This window comes from Diadema antillarum, unplaced genomic scaffold, assembly GCF_040938485.1.
Source record: "Diadema antillarum isolate AM-2024a unplaced genomic scaffold, OU_Dant_1.0 seq00000301_RagTag, whole genome shotgun sequence".
Taxonomy (NCBI): domain Eukaryota; kingdom Metazoa; phylum Echinodermata; class Echinoidea; order Diadematoida; family Diadematidae; genus Diadema; species Diadema antillarum.
The window spans coordinates 1171577-1186689 of NW_027271324.1; the positions used below are offsets into that span (position 1 = coordinate 1171577).

The window sequence follows — 15113 nt, forward strand, 5'->3', positions numbered from 1 at the left end:
CTTCTTTTTTTCACGATCCAAAAGTTTTTTTTGGGGGGAGGGGGGGGGGGGGGCCGCAGCCCCCCCCCCCAGCCCCCCCCCCCCGTTCCGCGGCCCCTGCATATATATATATATATATACGTACATATATATACGTACATATATATATTTCATATATATATATATATATATATATATATATATATATTACATACATTCGAGACGGGGGGGGGGGGGACTCTAATGAAGCAAACCTTCAGATATGGCCAGTCAACACGCCATTAGCTTTGTTTCCAAAACAAAGAGCCCAACCTTGACATAAAATTCACTGCACCGCACAGACCTGCTATTCCAATCCAAACAAGGAGATAAATCTCTGCCAGATTATTTAAATGTGATCGCGTTATCTTGATCCAGTGATCAACAAGCCTTAAATGTATGTTTTAAAAAATGTTGTTGAAGCAGAAAATCAAATGTTGCCTTCTTTCAGTTGCACAGGACAGATCCTAGTCTGCCATGCCTATTGGAAACAATAAACAAAACATTTTTTTTTCTAACGGTTTCCAAATCACTGTCACATACTATAATTGTGGTTGAACCTTATAATCAGATAAAATGATTAAAGATTGTGATGGAACAAATTCATGCTAGAACCCTGATATCCAATGAATACTTGCAGAAAACACAAAATACAAAAAAAAAAGGTAAGGAACAACAAGTCCAATCAAAGACGCTTTGACCTAATAATCTTTAAGCTATGTAGTCCGGTGAACACTATTAAAGCTTGCTGTCAAGCGTAGACAGAATGATACGATCGAACTTTGTGCAAACATTCGTGATCCCTCAAGACAGAAATAAAGTCATGACCCAGAGTGATGACTCACTCAGGTTTGTACTGCCTTATGTGCCAAAAATCTGAATTTAGAATAAGAAAATAATGATCGTGTGTGTGTGTGTGCGTGTGTGTATAGGTGTGAGTGTGTGATAAAGTTTCTTTTTCTTATATGACGAAGATTGCAGTCAGAAATCGTAATGACGCATTGAGGAATGTTGAGTTACGAATCAGTATCAGTCCACTCTGTTTGCTTACGGAGTTCTTACGTAAGACCAGGGTGTGGATGATCGAAGGATCGAAATTCCATATTTACCCTGTAGTTGTCAACGGCACGTTCTTTTCTGGAAAGGAGGTAAACTTGTATATAAGTTCGGAGCTGGCACAGACAGAAACTGAGGTAAAAGAATTTGTGCGTGCATGAACTGTCGTCACTGTTGCCTGATGAGAATGCCACATCCACAAAAGACCTTGATACAAAGAACTGTTTCTTATTTTACAATGAAGACACTTCACCTTGCCCTGGCAGTTTTCACTGTCCTCGAAGTGGTGAATGCACAAAATATTCGAGTGACAGTCAATGAGGGAATCCTCGTCGGAAAGACTGTCCGCTTCAGCGAAGACACGTTCATCAATAAGACGCGTGATGTTGACCTGTTTCTGGTAAGTCATCATGAACCGACAACGGTCATTTTCTTCTCTACGTCCCTCTTAAACATTCATTCTCTTTTATAAGAAAAGTATGATGAAAATAAGATAGAGATAACATGTAATCTCTTTGGTGGTCTTTGCAATATCTACGTATAATGATAAGAGAATTAAAAAAAAAAAATGGTTATATTTATTTCTTCTACAGGGAGTGCCCTTTGCCGAGCCGCCAGAGCGATTCGCTCCCCCACTACCAAAGGCTTCGTGGACAGGCGAAAGAAATGCTACCGAGTTCTCAGCGGCCTGTGTACAAGACCCGTACGAGGATTTATACGCCGTCACGTCAGAGGACTGCTTGTACTTGAACATCTATGCCCCTAGCCAACGGGTAATAACCGAATGATAATTATGAGAATTATCATGTCACATACACACACACACACACCCACCACACACACACACACACACACACACACACACACACACATATATATATATATATATATATATATATATATATACACCCACACACGAAATTAATGTATGTTGTGTTTGTGTGTCTGTGTGAATACTTGTGGTATTTTCTGAAAGAAACGACTCGTGCAAAAGTCGGATTTTGTCTTCTTTACTATCGGCAGTCATTCCAAGGATTGGAGATAGCAAGACTCTTCTTTCTAACTTTGGAGGAATTTGAATAAAATCTAAATTCAAATGCAATTTTATTTCCAATAACACAAGTATGTTGTCACACAAATTCAATGAAAGCAAAATGTACAATGTATTACAACAAAAAATCGTATATATTATGAAACTAATTGCTCAAATTATTGCGTTGATGGAAAAAGTAGGTTTTGTTCCCTTCAGCTTTGAAGGACCCTAGCTCAGTGATCCGTAACAGTGTTGACGCAAGCAAAGTGTCAAATGAAAGCTGATGAGTTGCTTCGTATTGTAGAAGACCTATAACCATTTAATAAACGTTAAATATTGTATTGCGTTGTATTAACCATGTATTCTTGACAAAGGTGACCTTTAAACTTCTATTACCGTTTTTTAGGAACACCTTGTATAGCTCCTAGTAAAGCACTGCTTCATACGGTGCTTATTTGTATTCAGTGATTCAAGGCAAATTGTCAATCAGTTGATGGAACAAAAACAGCTCTACGCAAGCAATCCATTAATTTGAGAAAGATTGTGTTTTGAAATAGGCTCAGATGGACATTGATCCACGCCCCCCCCCCCCCCCCCCACACACACACCTTGTTATTCTCCTCAATGATATCAGGGTTGCATATCATTATTCTACATTGAATTAAATGATACACAGTTTTTGTCGCTATCAAACGGAAAACAACTGAATTTCAACATATTCCTTCTGGCAAATACGGCAATCCCCACAGAGTTAGAATGATTCTCCTGTAAGTGGTTAAAGAAAACGATGAGTTGATGATAAGAAGTTATCCATACATAATTATATGCACATTTTGGTTGTGAAAATGTGTGGCAAGTGGCGTTTATACATTCCTGTGCTTTTTGTTGTTGTGGTTGTTGTCTTTTCTCTAATCTTGCAGCAACCTGGCACTCCTGTAATGGTGTGGATTCACGGGGGAGGTTTCAGCGCTGGAACGGCTATGACGTATGATTATAGTGGCATCCCATTGGTCACTGTTGGTGACGTCATAATAGTGACGATAAACTACCGCTTAAATATCTTTGCGCAATTTTCAACAGGTATGCACTTCACGTAATTTGGCGATAATACCGAGTGGATTATTGTCATTTACTTGGGTGTTTAGCATAGAATGCTAGGGTTAACTATATATCTTATGTGCACATTTCCTCATTCATTTTCAATTGAATTTTCCTATGAAACAAATTTGTACAATAATGCAAGTTTGTATTATGTACGCCACCTATTTTTGTTTTCTAGGCCTTTGTCGAACCGCTTTGTGTACGATTTCAGTCTTTAGAGAGCAATGTAATCTCAAACATAGTTATGTTTAGTTTAAGGAGTACTATTATAATTTCTCTTCAAATCACTTTTGCGCCGGCATCCACTGAAAACATACCTTAACTAGGGACCTGTACCTCTCTCTAGTTACTGTAGAATTATGGCCTTTACCGTTTAGTCTACAGTGTGTATCTAGGCGAATTCAGCCCATGTTATTACCTGATGTCAGGTTATAGTGATCGGGCTAATACCCCTATTCCACAGAGATTTCATCCAATTGGTCACTCGTCGGAAGCAAAGTTTGTTGCCCATGGCCACCCACCGAAGTGTATCGGATCGCAGTTTGTTGAATAAAACTTGTGTTGGTCGACTACAGGTCAGTCAGTGTCAGCTCGTGATCTTTACCGGACGATCTTGCCTCACCGGATCACGCCCGATATGCCTGACACTGACCCGATGGTCCACCAACACAAGTCGGATTCATCAGACTGCCATTAGATACACCTCGGTGGTTGGCCGGAAGCGACAAATCTTGCTTCCGACGAGTGACCGACGAGAATAAATCTCTGTGGCATGGGGTATTAGCAGGTATGTACATCGTATCCACCATTACGCTATATTTTCCGATCCGTTTACTCTCCTTGTATATCCCCCATATCGTCACTTACACTGCAACTAACTTTCCTTCTTTCCTTTTCTTTCTCCAGAGGACGATGTGGCACCAGGAAACTATGGTATGCTGGATCAGGTCGCTGGGCTGGAATGGATTTATAACAACATCGAGGGTAAGAATTGATTCAAGAAATTTACTCCAATAAAGAGACAGTCGATTTCATTGATAAGTTATCTTTGACGTATAAGGAAAAAGCGTAAAATTGAGCACATTGAAAAATATCACAACCAACTAAATACCAATACTACGGTATCTATCGGCTTTCTCATGGGTCATCTGGAATTGATATTTTGACATCGGTAATTATGTGTCTATTGTAAGAATGTATAGTGTTGATTCATGCGTACATGACATACTGATTGGAATTCTACGGAAGACCTACTTTACACTCTTTCCTTCAGAATATATATATATACTGTATATATATATATATATATATATATATGTAATATTCTTTTAAGGAAAAGAGTCGCCCTCGAGCAAGTCATGAAAATATTATAGAAAATCATTTTATGCCTTACCAGTACTATGTCATGTATTTGTAACCATGTGCCGGCAGACCGTTTACAAAAAGGTGTGTGTGCGTGTGTGTGTGTGTGAGGGGGGTAACTTCCGGGTTTCATGAACTAACAAACAAAAAAAAGGGGGGGGGGTCTTCAGTGAAAAAAAAAAAAACATAACCCTTACCGCGCTCACACTTCAATTTCAACGTCTCTAGTTATTTCTTTCTAAACCTTTTACGCATTTTCGGGGTAAAAACGTGGGGGCCCAAAGTGGTGACACCTTATGTATTCCTTTGTATGGTGCCAAAAAGTGGGAGGGGGCGAGTCCCCACCCCCCCCCCCCCCCCCGACACGTATGAACCAATTTTTAAAGAATTTACATAATTAACGATGTAGGGTGATATATGCCCGGTATTCTCGTACACTTGTAATTTATTATAATGACTTTGATTGTGTATTACGTGGGATTTTAAATGTTTGTAAACTTTTTTAATTATTAGTAGCTCCATGTATCATTCTGTGTCTTGTATCTATGAATTTTTACCTTAGTAGCGCGGATTCGGTAAAAAAAAAAAACAGAATCTGGCTGATGTTAGTTTCGTGAAAGAAAAATGAACGTAATGTCATCTCAAGAGTTCCTCTGATTTTACTCCATGCTACAAAATAAACTTGAAAATGTAGTAGCTTTCGACTTTAAATCAGTGCTACAAATCATCACTCTAAAACGTGAGCATGAGCACCAACCAAAGCGTCACTATATCATTCGTAAAAAATCAACTTATTTTTTTTTTAACAGCCTTTGATGGTAACAAGGATGATATCACCATTTTCGGGGAAAGTGCCGGGTCGGCGAGCGTCAGTTTCCACCTCCTTTCCAAACTCAGCCGAGGTTTCTTCAATAAAGCCATCTTACAGGTGAGTTCTGCAGTCCGAACAGCAATTTCTATGGCACAAAAGAGCACATGTCCTTTAATACTCATTAACTATAAGTGGTTGATAGGAGTACCAGGCAATAAGGCGAAATAAGTCGATTGTTTGTTTGTTTTTTGCTCAAACAAGCAATATCTACTGTAAATTTATATGTGTGTGTGTTTATGTTTATTTGTGTGTACACATGTGTACACATCCACATGTGAGCGTATGTGTTCACGCGTAGTAAAGTGACAGTACTGTGCAATGAAAGATTTTCAGTGGTGACGATGTTCAAGTATTACAGCCTATGTTAAATGCAAACAACATTTTGTATCAGCAGAATCAAAGTTGCAGCTCCTGTTCCACTTGAAAAATGTTAATTAGAGACGACGTCAGATTAAATCCCTTTCACTTAACATAATTTATGTATCTTATTTAATTTTGATTTGTTCATTTGTACATTTATCACTGAAACAGAGCGGTAGTGCTTTCAAAGGTAATACCTTTAAGCACGATCCAGAGAGGGAAAGGAGGCTGTCCCGAGAGTTGGGGGTCGCCTTCGGGTGCGATACGTCCACCTCCGAAGTTTTGGTTGCCTGCCTCAAACTCCAAGAAGCTGACGAACTCAGGACGAAGGCCAATGAGGTAAAGTATGGTTAAAAAAAACAACAAATGCTACTGTGGAGCAGATGGTAATTGATTAAAAAAAAAGAACAGCCTTTACAAATTGTTAAAGATCACATTACTGCAGTAATCACATTCTTACCCCCAGGAAAATGAGATGGCAACAGACCAACGTAAAATAAGTACTTAAAGCGTTAGAACAAAAAAAAAAAGAAGGTAGCTATATGTACCGGATAATAGATTATGATGGCAAACGTATTAACTTTTGAAACTAATAAGATGTCATTATAGTTTCATCACTAGAACGTATCTTTTATATTACCATTCCGTACTGGATAGTATCTCAGTGTATCAAAATTATCATACAAAATTCTAGTTTTATGAAACGATTGATCGTACCCAAGCTGCAAATCAGAGTCCCGGTTCTCTTTAGCCACATGCATTATTTGAATATTTTTTTTTGGGGGGAAAAAGGAATTCTAAAATAGGATTTTGTTTTTCTGTCATTAGACAGAATTTGGCTTCAGGAAAAGAAAAAAATCTGCAAATTTTCCCCAGGAAACTACGATTTGATATCATAAACCTTTCTTCCAAAAAGATGAATTGTTTTACTCTTGGACGTTAATAATATAAGGCCTACGATACTATCGACCATAATGTTTTCCTTCATGGATTATAAAATCGGTCATGCTGTCCTATACATCATTAAGACATTGTTAATGCCCCTGTCGTTCATTTTATTCGCTGATGATATTCCTACCACCATTTTGTTGTCCAATGCGTGCATGAATATAAGGTAATTAATCAATGTACTGAATTAAGAATTGAAAAATAATATTTGATTATAGTTTAAGTAACATATCTTTCAACATAATATTATATGCTATTACAGGGAATCATGTTACGCATTTTCAAACTACAAATAGATGTGTCGAGTTGCCACAAAGTATTACCATTGATTATTTCCCTTATGAACGTAAGGAATGATATATCAATTCAAATTCATGAAATTCTTCCGTCGAGATGTATTTATTTCAACTGACTGACCAAACTAATGCCTTACATTGACGTTCATACATTTTATATCGTAAGACGATTATTTCCGTCGATGTAAGGCAATTTGTCAATCACTTGCGAGATATCTAAATTTCTAGGCATTAGAAAGCATGGACATCTGTCCTATGGGCAAAAACACAAAACAATATGTATTTTGATACTGTATAAATCAAAAGAGATACATTTTTCTTTATTAAAGATAACTGGATGAACGGGAAAGAAATTAAAGAAAAAGTAGAAACACTGCTGTGTGGTAACATTGCAAGCTTGCCGTCAATTCTAATTGGGCATGATTATGCTGTCCAATATGACGATTTTGCCTTAAAATGTGGAATTAGAAATATGTGTTCCCTGAGAGCATATTGCAACGTGTCACAATTACATTATTGTATTCTCTCTCTCTCTCTCTATCTCCTCTCAACTTCTTAATAGTTGTATAATCTCGACGGGGGTTATCCAGTTACTCTTGACGGTACATTTCTGGCAGACACCCCAACGAACCTTTACGAGATAGGAGACTTTGCGAGAGTACCGCTACTCGCGGGGTTCAACAAGGACGAGGGGACTTTCGTTCCGTTCCTCTTTCTACAAGAGTATGTCGGCAGCCCCACCCCACCTGTGGTCAATCGCACGACCTTCGACTCCTTCTTGAACTATTTCAAGAGTTTCGGGTTTACCGATGATATCCTCGGGGATTCCATCAACCAGGAGTACATTGACTGGACCATCGCAGATGACCCGGACGCGGACTACTTTCTATCCCTCGTTGATCTTGGAACCGACATCGATTTTGCTGCCCCAACAGATTACGTAATCAGGGAGCACGCAAACGCCGGGGGGGGGGGGGGGGGGTGGTATACAAATATTTCATGACGCACGAGCCAACAAAGTACGCAGTCTAGTGCACGTTTTTCTTGTCAAAACGTATAGACTGATTTTTTGTGTGTGTGTGTGTGTTTACATTGTACCCTCCTTTAACACTTTTTATGGTATAGGATTAGAATGATATGTGCTATTGAATAATATGATACACACAGCAAAAAATGTAACTCCCCTCTTAATATATATGACGTAAATTTCGAATGAATGGGATTTGAGCAAGATAATCTAAGAGGGGTATTTCTACATCTTTTCCTAACTTCTGTGTGATAGTGGCAATGACATGTCAAGTCAGATACGAGTAACAATCTTTTTTGGCGGGATGGGGGCTTGGGTCTGTGAAACATTCTATTTTTGGTACATGTTCAAGTGCTGTTGCTGTTTCATCACCAATCCTTTAACCCCCTCACACCTCTTGGAACTTTCGTGTGTTTGTATTGTTTAAAGTTGGCACAATTTTAGGGAAAATTGACCGTGTTAAATCCTTCGTGACTGCAAAAACCAATTCGGTTTACTGAAAAGTGATAGCCGATATTGTGAGTGTATTGTAAACGCAAGAGGGAGTCGTCGTGTTGTAGCGCAATTGAGTGATCATACTATACAATGTAAAAAAAGTGCTGCCAATATTGCATGTGTGGTCAAACAATGGATGATAAAAGAACAACGGCACTTATACATTCATAGAAACAGGATGTTTCACAGACCCTTAACAAGACTGGTGTTAGTTTTGAAAAATGACTTTTTTTCTGTAATGTGTGTTCACTCATGCATCGGTGACTCAGCAGATGACTCCTTCACAGAGAAGTCAATAATTAAAGTTATGCCACATCGATTAAGACGAAGTTGTCGTTTCGTAGCGTGTATAATGGTAATGGAACTTGAAATATTCACGTATTTTACAGAAACTTTCCTATGATAACGTAATACCACTTATTTTTCTTAAAAATGTCAACATAATAAGAATGTAAATTGGCGACGATCATCTGCCGTTTTTGACATTTTATTAATTGCAGTCAATGCTAGTCACTCTTTAAATCCAGTGAAATGTATCAACCTGTTCTGTTTTTTGCTAGGAGCATTTTTCAAGTTGGAGATGTCTACCCTTCTACTCCGTGGCTTGGTGCTGGCCATTCTGAAGACCTGACATTTGTCTTTGGGATGCCCTTTATTGACGAGCTGTACAACATCAAGGCACACAACATGACCGCCGAAGAAAACGCCCTCTCCGTGAAATTCATGGAATTCTGGACAAACTTTGCAAAATCAGGGTAAGCTATCGTTCATATGTCTTCAAGTTGATATTTTCTCAATGTATATATCATTTCGATAAAATTTGCATTTTGTTTATCTTCGTATGCAGATGAGTAAAATAATACACACAAAAATTGCGAGTGATGTTGTTGTTGTTGTTGGGCTTCCAAACTTTTTTTTTCCAAACTTTTTTGTGACGAACTTTTTGTGCGGATTTTTTGCTGTTTTCAATTCAATTTTTACATCGGACTTCTAATAACGAGGGGCCCACACTCTACAAGCTCTGTCTTTTTAGTGGGTCCCTCCGTTTTTTTCACACAGTGCATAATTATATTGAAAACTATTTCACTTTCGTTGTCTTAGCAACTATATTGCAATGTATCGATACTGTTAGTTTTTTTGTGCTATTATTGTTGTTTTCTCTGTACAATTGTATGCATTGATTTTGTCACTTAAGAAAGTGAGATTTATGTTTGTGTTATATATTGTGGAAAACGAATAAAATATGAACTTGTTGTTTTTGTATTTGAGGCGCGTCATTCAAATATGAATATTTACGCCTTTATCTTTATAATATAATTATTTTACATATAATAAATCAATAAAAGATTATAACTTTTTACTATCATTTTTATGCGCGCTATGTGTCTGCTGTTATACGGTTGGGACAAATAAGTTCTGGTGCATGCTGATGGCAAACTCTGATCAGCCCGGCTCGTTACATTGAGCACTTGATGATGACTTTTGAAGTAGTCTTAACTCAAGGGGTAGGGAGAAATAGGCTAAAGTGGGTATCTAATTGGCTTGAGACTATAAAAATGCCAACCTATGATTGTACTCATATTTCGGAACTAGTCTGATCTCGATTGAGTCGCGAAAGAATCGAATCAGTTATAATTATTTTATTTTTACTTTCATCGATATCGAAATTGACTCGGAGACGTCTCCGCTCCTGACAAGATATCTCGGAAACGTCGCTATCCGATGACGTTACGGGGACGTCACGGTATAACTTCTAGGCGAATCAGTCGTCATCTCGTTTGGCGATTTCTCTTTAATCAGCATGGAGGTGTCTAAGAGGGAAAACCATTTTGTTACTCTTTTCAGTCGCAGCAATCGCTTCGAAGCCTCCTCCAGTGACTAAGGCTCTTAAAGGCATGATTTACCATTTGTAAATGAAACAGAAACTCAGCATTAGTGCTTGAAAATAGTTCTAAAATGTGAGTTAGGTATAAAAACAACCACTGTGAAAATTTGAATATGTAAAATCAATGTAAAGTATTGTTAGATATACAAACTGTGAACAATCGTTATGATAAACATGTTTCTGGACTAAACCGTCTACAGTTACGGCCTACATACATACTGATATCTCTTTAAATTTTAGACTTTACTGCAAAAAATTTACGTGGCAGGATGTTTTGCGGGACAACAGACCTACACGTGATATGCACGAAAGGCGATATCTTGAATATTTTTCAAATCACTGCTCCCAAAGGTAAACTGGACCCTTAGGGGAGTTGTAGAAATTGGAATTTCTGAGTCACTCTAAATCAATAGTACACATGTGCCTCCTATCATATTTGTAATCATTAAACTGTAGTGGTCATAAAGATGCGGAATGAAAAGTTTGGCTTCCTAGAGAGAGTTTAATCAAATGACCACGTCCCAGTGTCTCAGGTGTCACCAAGTGGCAGGTGTTGTTGTGCTAGAATTCATGAAGAAATCTATTCAAGTAGAACCGCACCAGTTGGACCAATGCTGTAATCATCTACAGTCGTTAAGATGGCCATCCTAAGAATAGGGGGATTAGTATCACTAAAAGTACTCCAAGAATTTGAGACAGAAACAGATGGAGGCAGGTCAAAATGGCCCTAGATAACAAGTGCCTTTTCTTGAATTTAGGAGTGGATTTCTCCATTGTCAACCTGTCTTTCATATACCATATCAACATGTATATTACGTATGTGTATGTATACATGTGTAATTCATATGTATATATATCATCCTGAGACACCCTACGACATAATAATTGTCAAAATTAAATATGCACATTATGTTACTCTTTATATATATATATATATATATATATATATATATATATATATACATATATATATGCTAACTGTATGTACACATTAAGAAAGAAGCTTTAACTATGACCTGACGGAAATCAGACTTGACATCGAACCTATGGGCTTTATTTGTCTAGTGTCAAATTCGTGGGCTGTATGACTCGTGGGATGTATGACTCATGGGTATCAGTCTCGTGGGATGACCCCGCTGAAATGAAGGTGAGCTACTTCAGATACCTTGGTCGTGTTGGTCGCCACCTATACAGCACTGGAAAAGATACCTCAGTCAAAAAAAGCACAAGCACGGAGAGCTTGAGACAGGATAAAGAAGGTGTGGAAGTCCAGAATGAGTAAGGACAGGATAATGACTTTCTTCCAAGACAGTATTAATTTTGGAATGAATACTATTCTGCGGGTGCGAAGCTTGGACAGTCACCAACAAAGAAGCCAGGAAATTGGAAAGTAACTGTTGTTGCACCCAACTACTCAGATCGGCCCCCAATGTTAAGGTAGATGGAGATCATCACAAAATAAGCAATACAGAACTATCAGACTATAGGAATTTACCCAGGCTTTGATGAGATAAGACTGCGAAGCCTGGAACTGGCTGACCACTGCTCTAGGAGAAAAGATAAACTAGTCCCCCAATTATCACTACGGACACCATCTCATGAGCAGAGAGGAAGAGGGAGACCATGCAGCGGAGACATATAAAGGAGGACACATGACTTAAGGTAAAGGATCTTCGAGACGTTATGGACAGAAAGTAATGAACCATCATGTCACAAGAACCGCAAGGATTCGACAAAAGAAATGAAGAAGAAGAAGAAGATACATAAACACATGGCTCCCTACTGTGTTCTGTGGTCGAGTTATCTCCGCATGGTTGTGCAATAATCCATGCGGATTCACGACGGTGACACAACATCAAATTGCTCGTGCAACAATTGCTGCGAGGTTTTTTTTTCCAATGACTTAGGGTTACGGTTATGGTCGTGATAGGGTTTTAAGTTTAGTTTGATATGAGGATTAGGATTAAGGTTGGGGTCATGTTTGTGGGTAGAATTTATGATTGGCTTTATAATGTGAAGAAATGTCATGGGAGCAATTGTCGGACCAGCAAATGTCATGGAACCGTTTATAACATTTATATAGTTATTTTCATACACTCATGAAGATGAAGTCTGGTGATATCCACTTAGGCTTTCAAATATGAACAACTTAACTGGTCTTAATGATAAATGATCAATATGGAATTTCTTTGATTGAATGACGGCACTCATATTTAAAGGGCCCATGAAATCCTAATGCATGTTGATTTGTGTTGATTTATGATACCCTCAACGTCACTTTTGCGATGAAACGAATACCTAGAAACATTCCATATATATCATTATTTTCAACGATTTTTTCTTCTATTTTTCTTCAGAATACTTGTGATATTAATGTGACTAACAAAAGACATGACGAAGAAACATGCAAGCTATGCTGAGTCGAGGGGAAGGTGCATTCCAATGTCTTTTGTTAAACATATCAGTACTTTAGCAATGATTGACAGATGAGGTCACAAGAGGAATATTGGTTTGGAAGGATTTTTGTGAGCGTTCCCAAGTAATCTGAAAAAAAAAAATAGAAGAAAAAATTGTGAAAAATATATGGAATGATTCTCCATATTCGTTTCACCGCAAAAGTGATGTTGAGGGTATCATAAATCAACACAAATCAACATGCATTTCGATGTCAGGGGCCCTTAAGATGACTACAAATCATGATTCTTTGCCGTATAACAGAGATCCCAGTAGACCCAGTGAAGACGTTCCCCGAGGAGACGGGGAAGATTTCTGGCCTCTCTACACCATCCCTGAACTCAGTCACAAAGAGCTGTCCCTTGAGCTGGGAGTGGGAAGAGCCGCTAGAGCGAGGGGATGTCGCTTCTGGAATCACTATATGCCTACTCTCATTAGCTTTACAAGTGAGTCCAAGATTTCCTTGATTTCTTTTTTTACGTTGATTAACCTGTTTTGAATGCATTTTGTAATGGCGGTCATCCAATCAACAACTTTTCTCTTCGTGAAAGTTCGTGCACCATGTTCTGATTTGTAATTGCAATCTTTTTATGATAGAAATGAAAGGGAAAATACAATACTTTTTACAAAAATGTCATAAAAATAAGCAATTGTTTATTCTATCTACCTGTAAAACTAACATTTAATTCACATGTGATTAATTCCTTTTATGTCTACATACATGTCTTCGTTTACATCTACTTAATGTTATGTGTTTTTGCTCTGTCTGAACACTATATTTACTTTCGAGTTTTTGTATCATGAAAAAAAGGAACTGAACTAACATCTCCATGTCACTCCCTATTTTCTACGTCCTTCTCTTCCTAATCACTAATAATAAAATTCCACATCAGTTGAACGGTATGTCTGAAAAAAAGTAAACTGTTCTAAGTGAACCAATGAAAATTTGATCCAAATTGGATGAAAATTAAGGAAGTTATGAAATTGTGAAGGTCCGCTTATTTTCACGAAATAGTTCTTGACAGTCATACCATCTGACTGATCATTACTTTGAAATTATTCATCCAGGAAAAGCATTATGATTTTCACTTCTATAAAAGATTACTTAAATTTGGGTTATTTTCTCACGCGAACAGGAAATTGTGAGGCTACGATATTTGTCATATACTGTCTAAGAACTGTTTTCCAAACATTAATGAATATTAACTTCGAATAACAAAATTTCCCCACTTTCTTACCTGTAATTCCATTTTGACCAAGTGATTTTCGTTGTTATGCTTGTGATATTTTACATTATCTTTCAAGACTAACTTTGAACCGGTCCGGCATTCCCCTCAAAGCAGATTTCGACCTGCTTGCAATCCACGCTTCAAGTTATAATGTGATGCTTTACCAACATTTTAACAATATTTTGAGTGCAATCTCATGGATGAGCACGCCACTGTGTTAACCTCTTATTCATTGAACATTTTTGATAATATTTACAATTTTTTTAGTTTTCCTAATTTTTACTTCACATAATGATAATCTAACTCTATCAACAATTTTATTCTGATAATCAGGCAACATTGACCAGGAGGAGAAAGAATGGAGAGAAAGTTATGATGACTGGAAGGACGACATGATGGAATGGCAGCGGGCTTTCGAAGATTACAAGGATGGTACTACGTGTAATTGAAACCGGACCACTGAGAACCAGTGAGACTTTATCGACCACCTAGAAAATCTTGGACAAGCCTACTGGCTCGGTGACTGGGTTAAAAAGTGGCTCAAAATGAAAATGAAAAGTAAAAGCTAATAACCAGAGAGGGTGGGGAACGTTTAATACGGATGAAATCAAATGTGTCATAACGTCTTAAGAGATGAGTATTGCGTATATCTAGGAATACATTAATTTCAAAGATAACATATTTTGCCGCATTACTTTAATACGTACAGATAACTACTGAGGCACAACCAGTTTTAGATTTCAAGACAGAATTGTTTTAATGACACAACTCAGTTTATTGAATCACCACTAACACTTTCAGGTCTGAAGAGAAAAAGACGACTGGTGGACGTCCTTAATACATTTATGATGAAATTGTTATACCTTTTATCGGATAAACAATTGATATTTTGTCATCGGTTTTTAGCACGGCAAGCAGCAGAGATTTTCTCGCTTACAGTTTTTAACATAATGGATGGCATTTTCCATTATCCCTTAC

At 37.7% G+C, this 15113-nt stretch overlaps 1 protein-coding gene across 1 annotated transcript; it reads left to right on the top strand.

Annotated features, from left to right (window-relative positions):
- Positions 1–1312: 1312 nt before the first annotated feature.
- On the top strand, positions 1313–14584 carry LOC139730296 (cocaine esterase-like). Its single transcript, XM_071641171.1, is given in 11 exon segments — positions 1313–1474; positions 1668–1847; positions 3028–3187; positions 4115–4192; positions 5380–5498; positions 5973–6140; positions 7608–8009; positions 8012–8064; positions 9128–9322; positions 13171–13352; positions 14469–14584. Coding segments are annotated over 11 exon segments (1815 nt in total).
- The last annotated feature ends 529 nt before the right edge of the window (positions 14585–15113 follow it).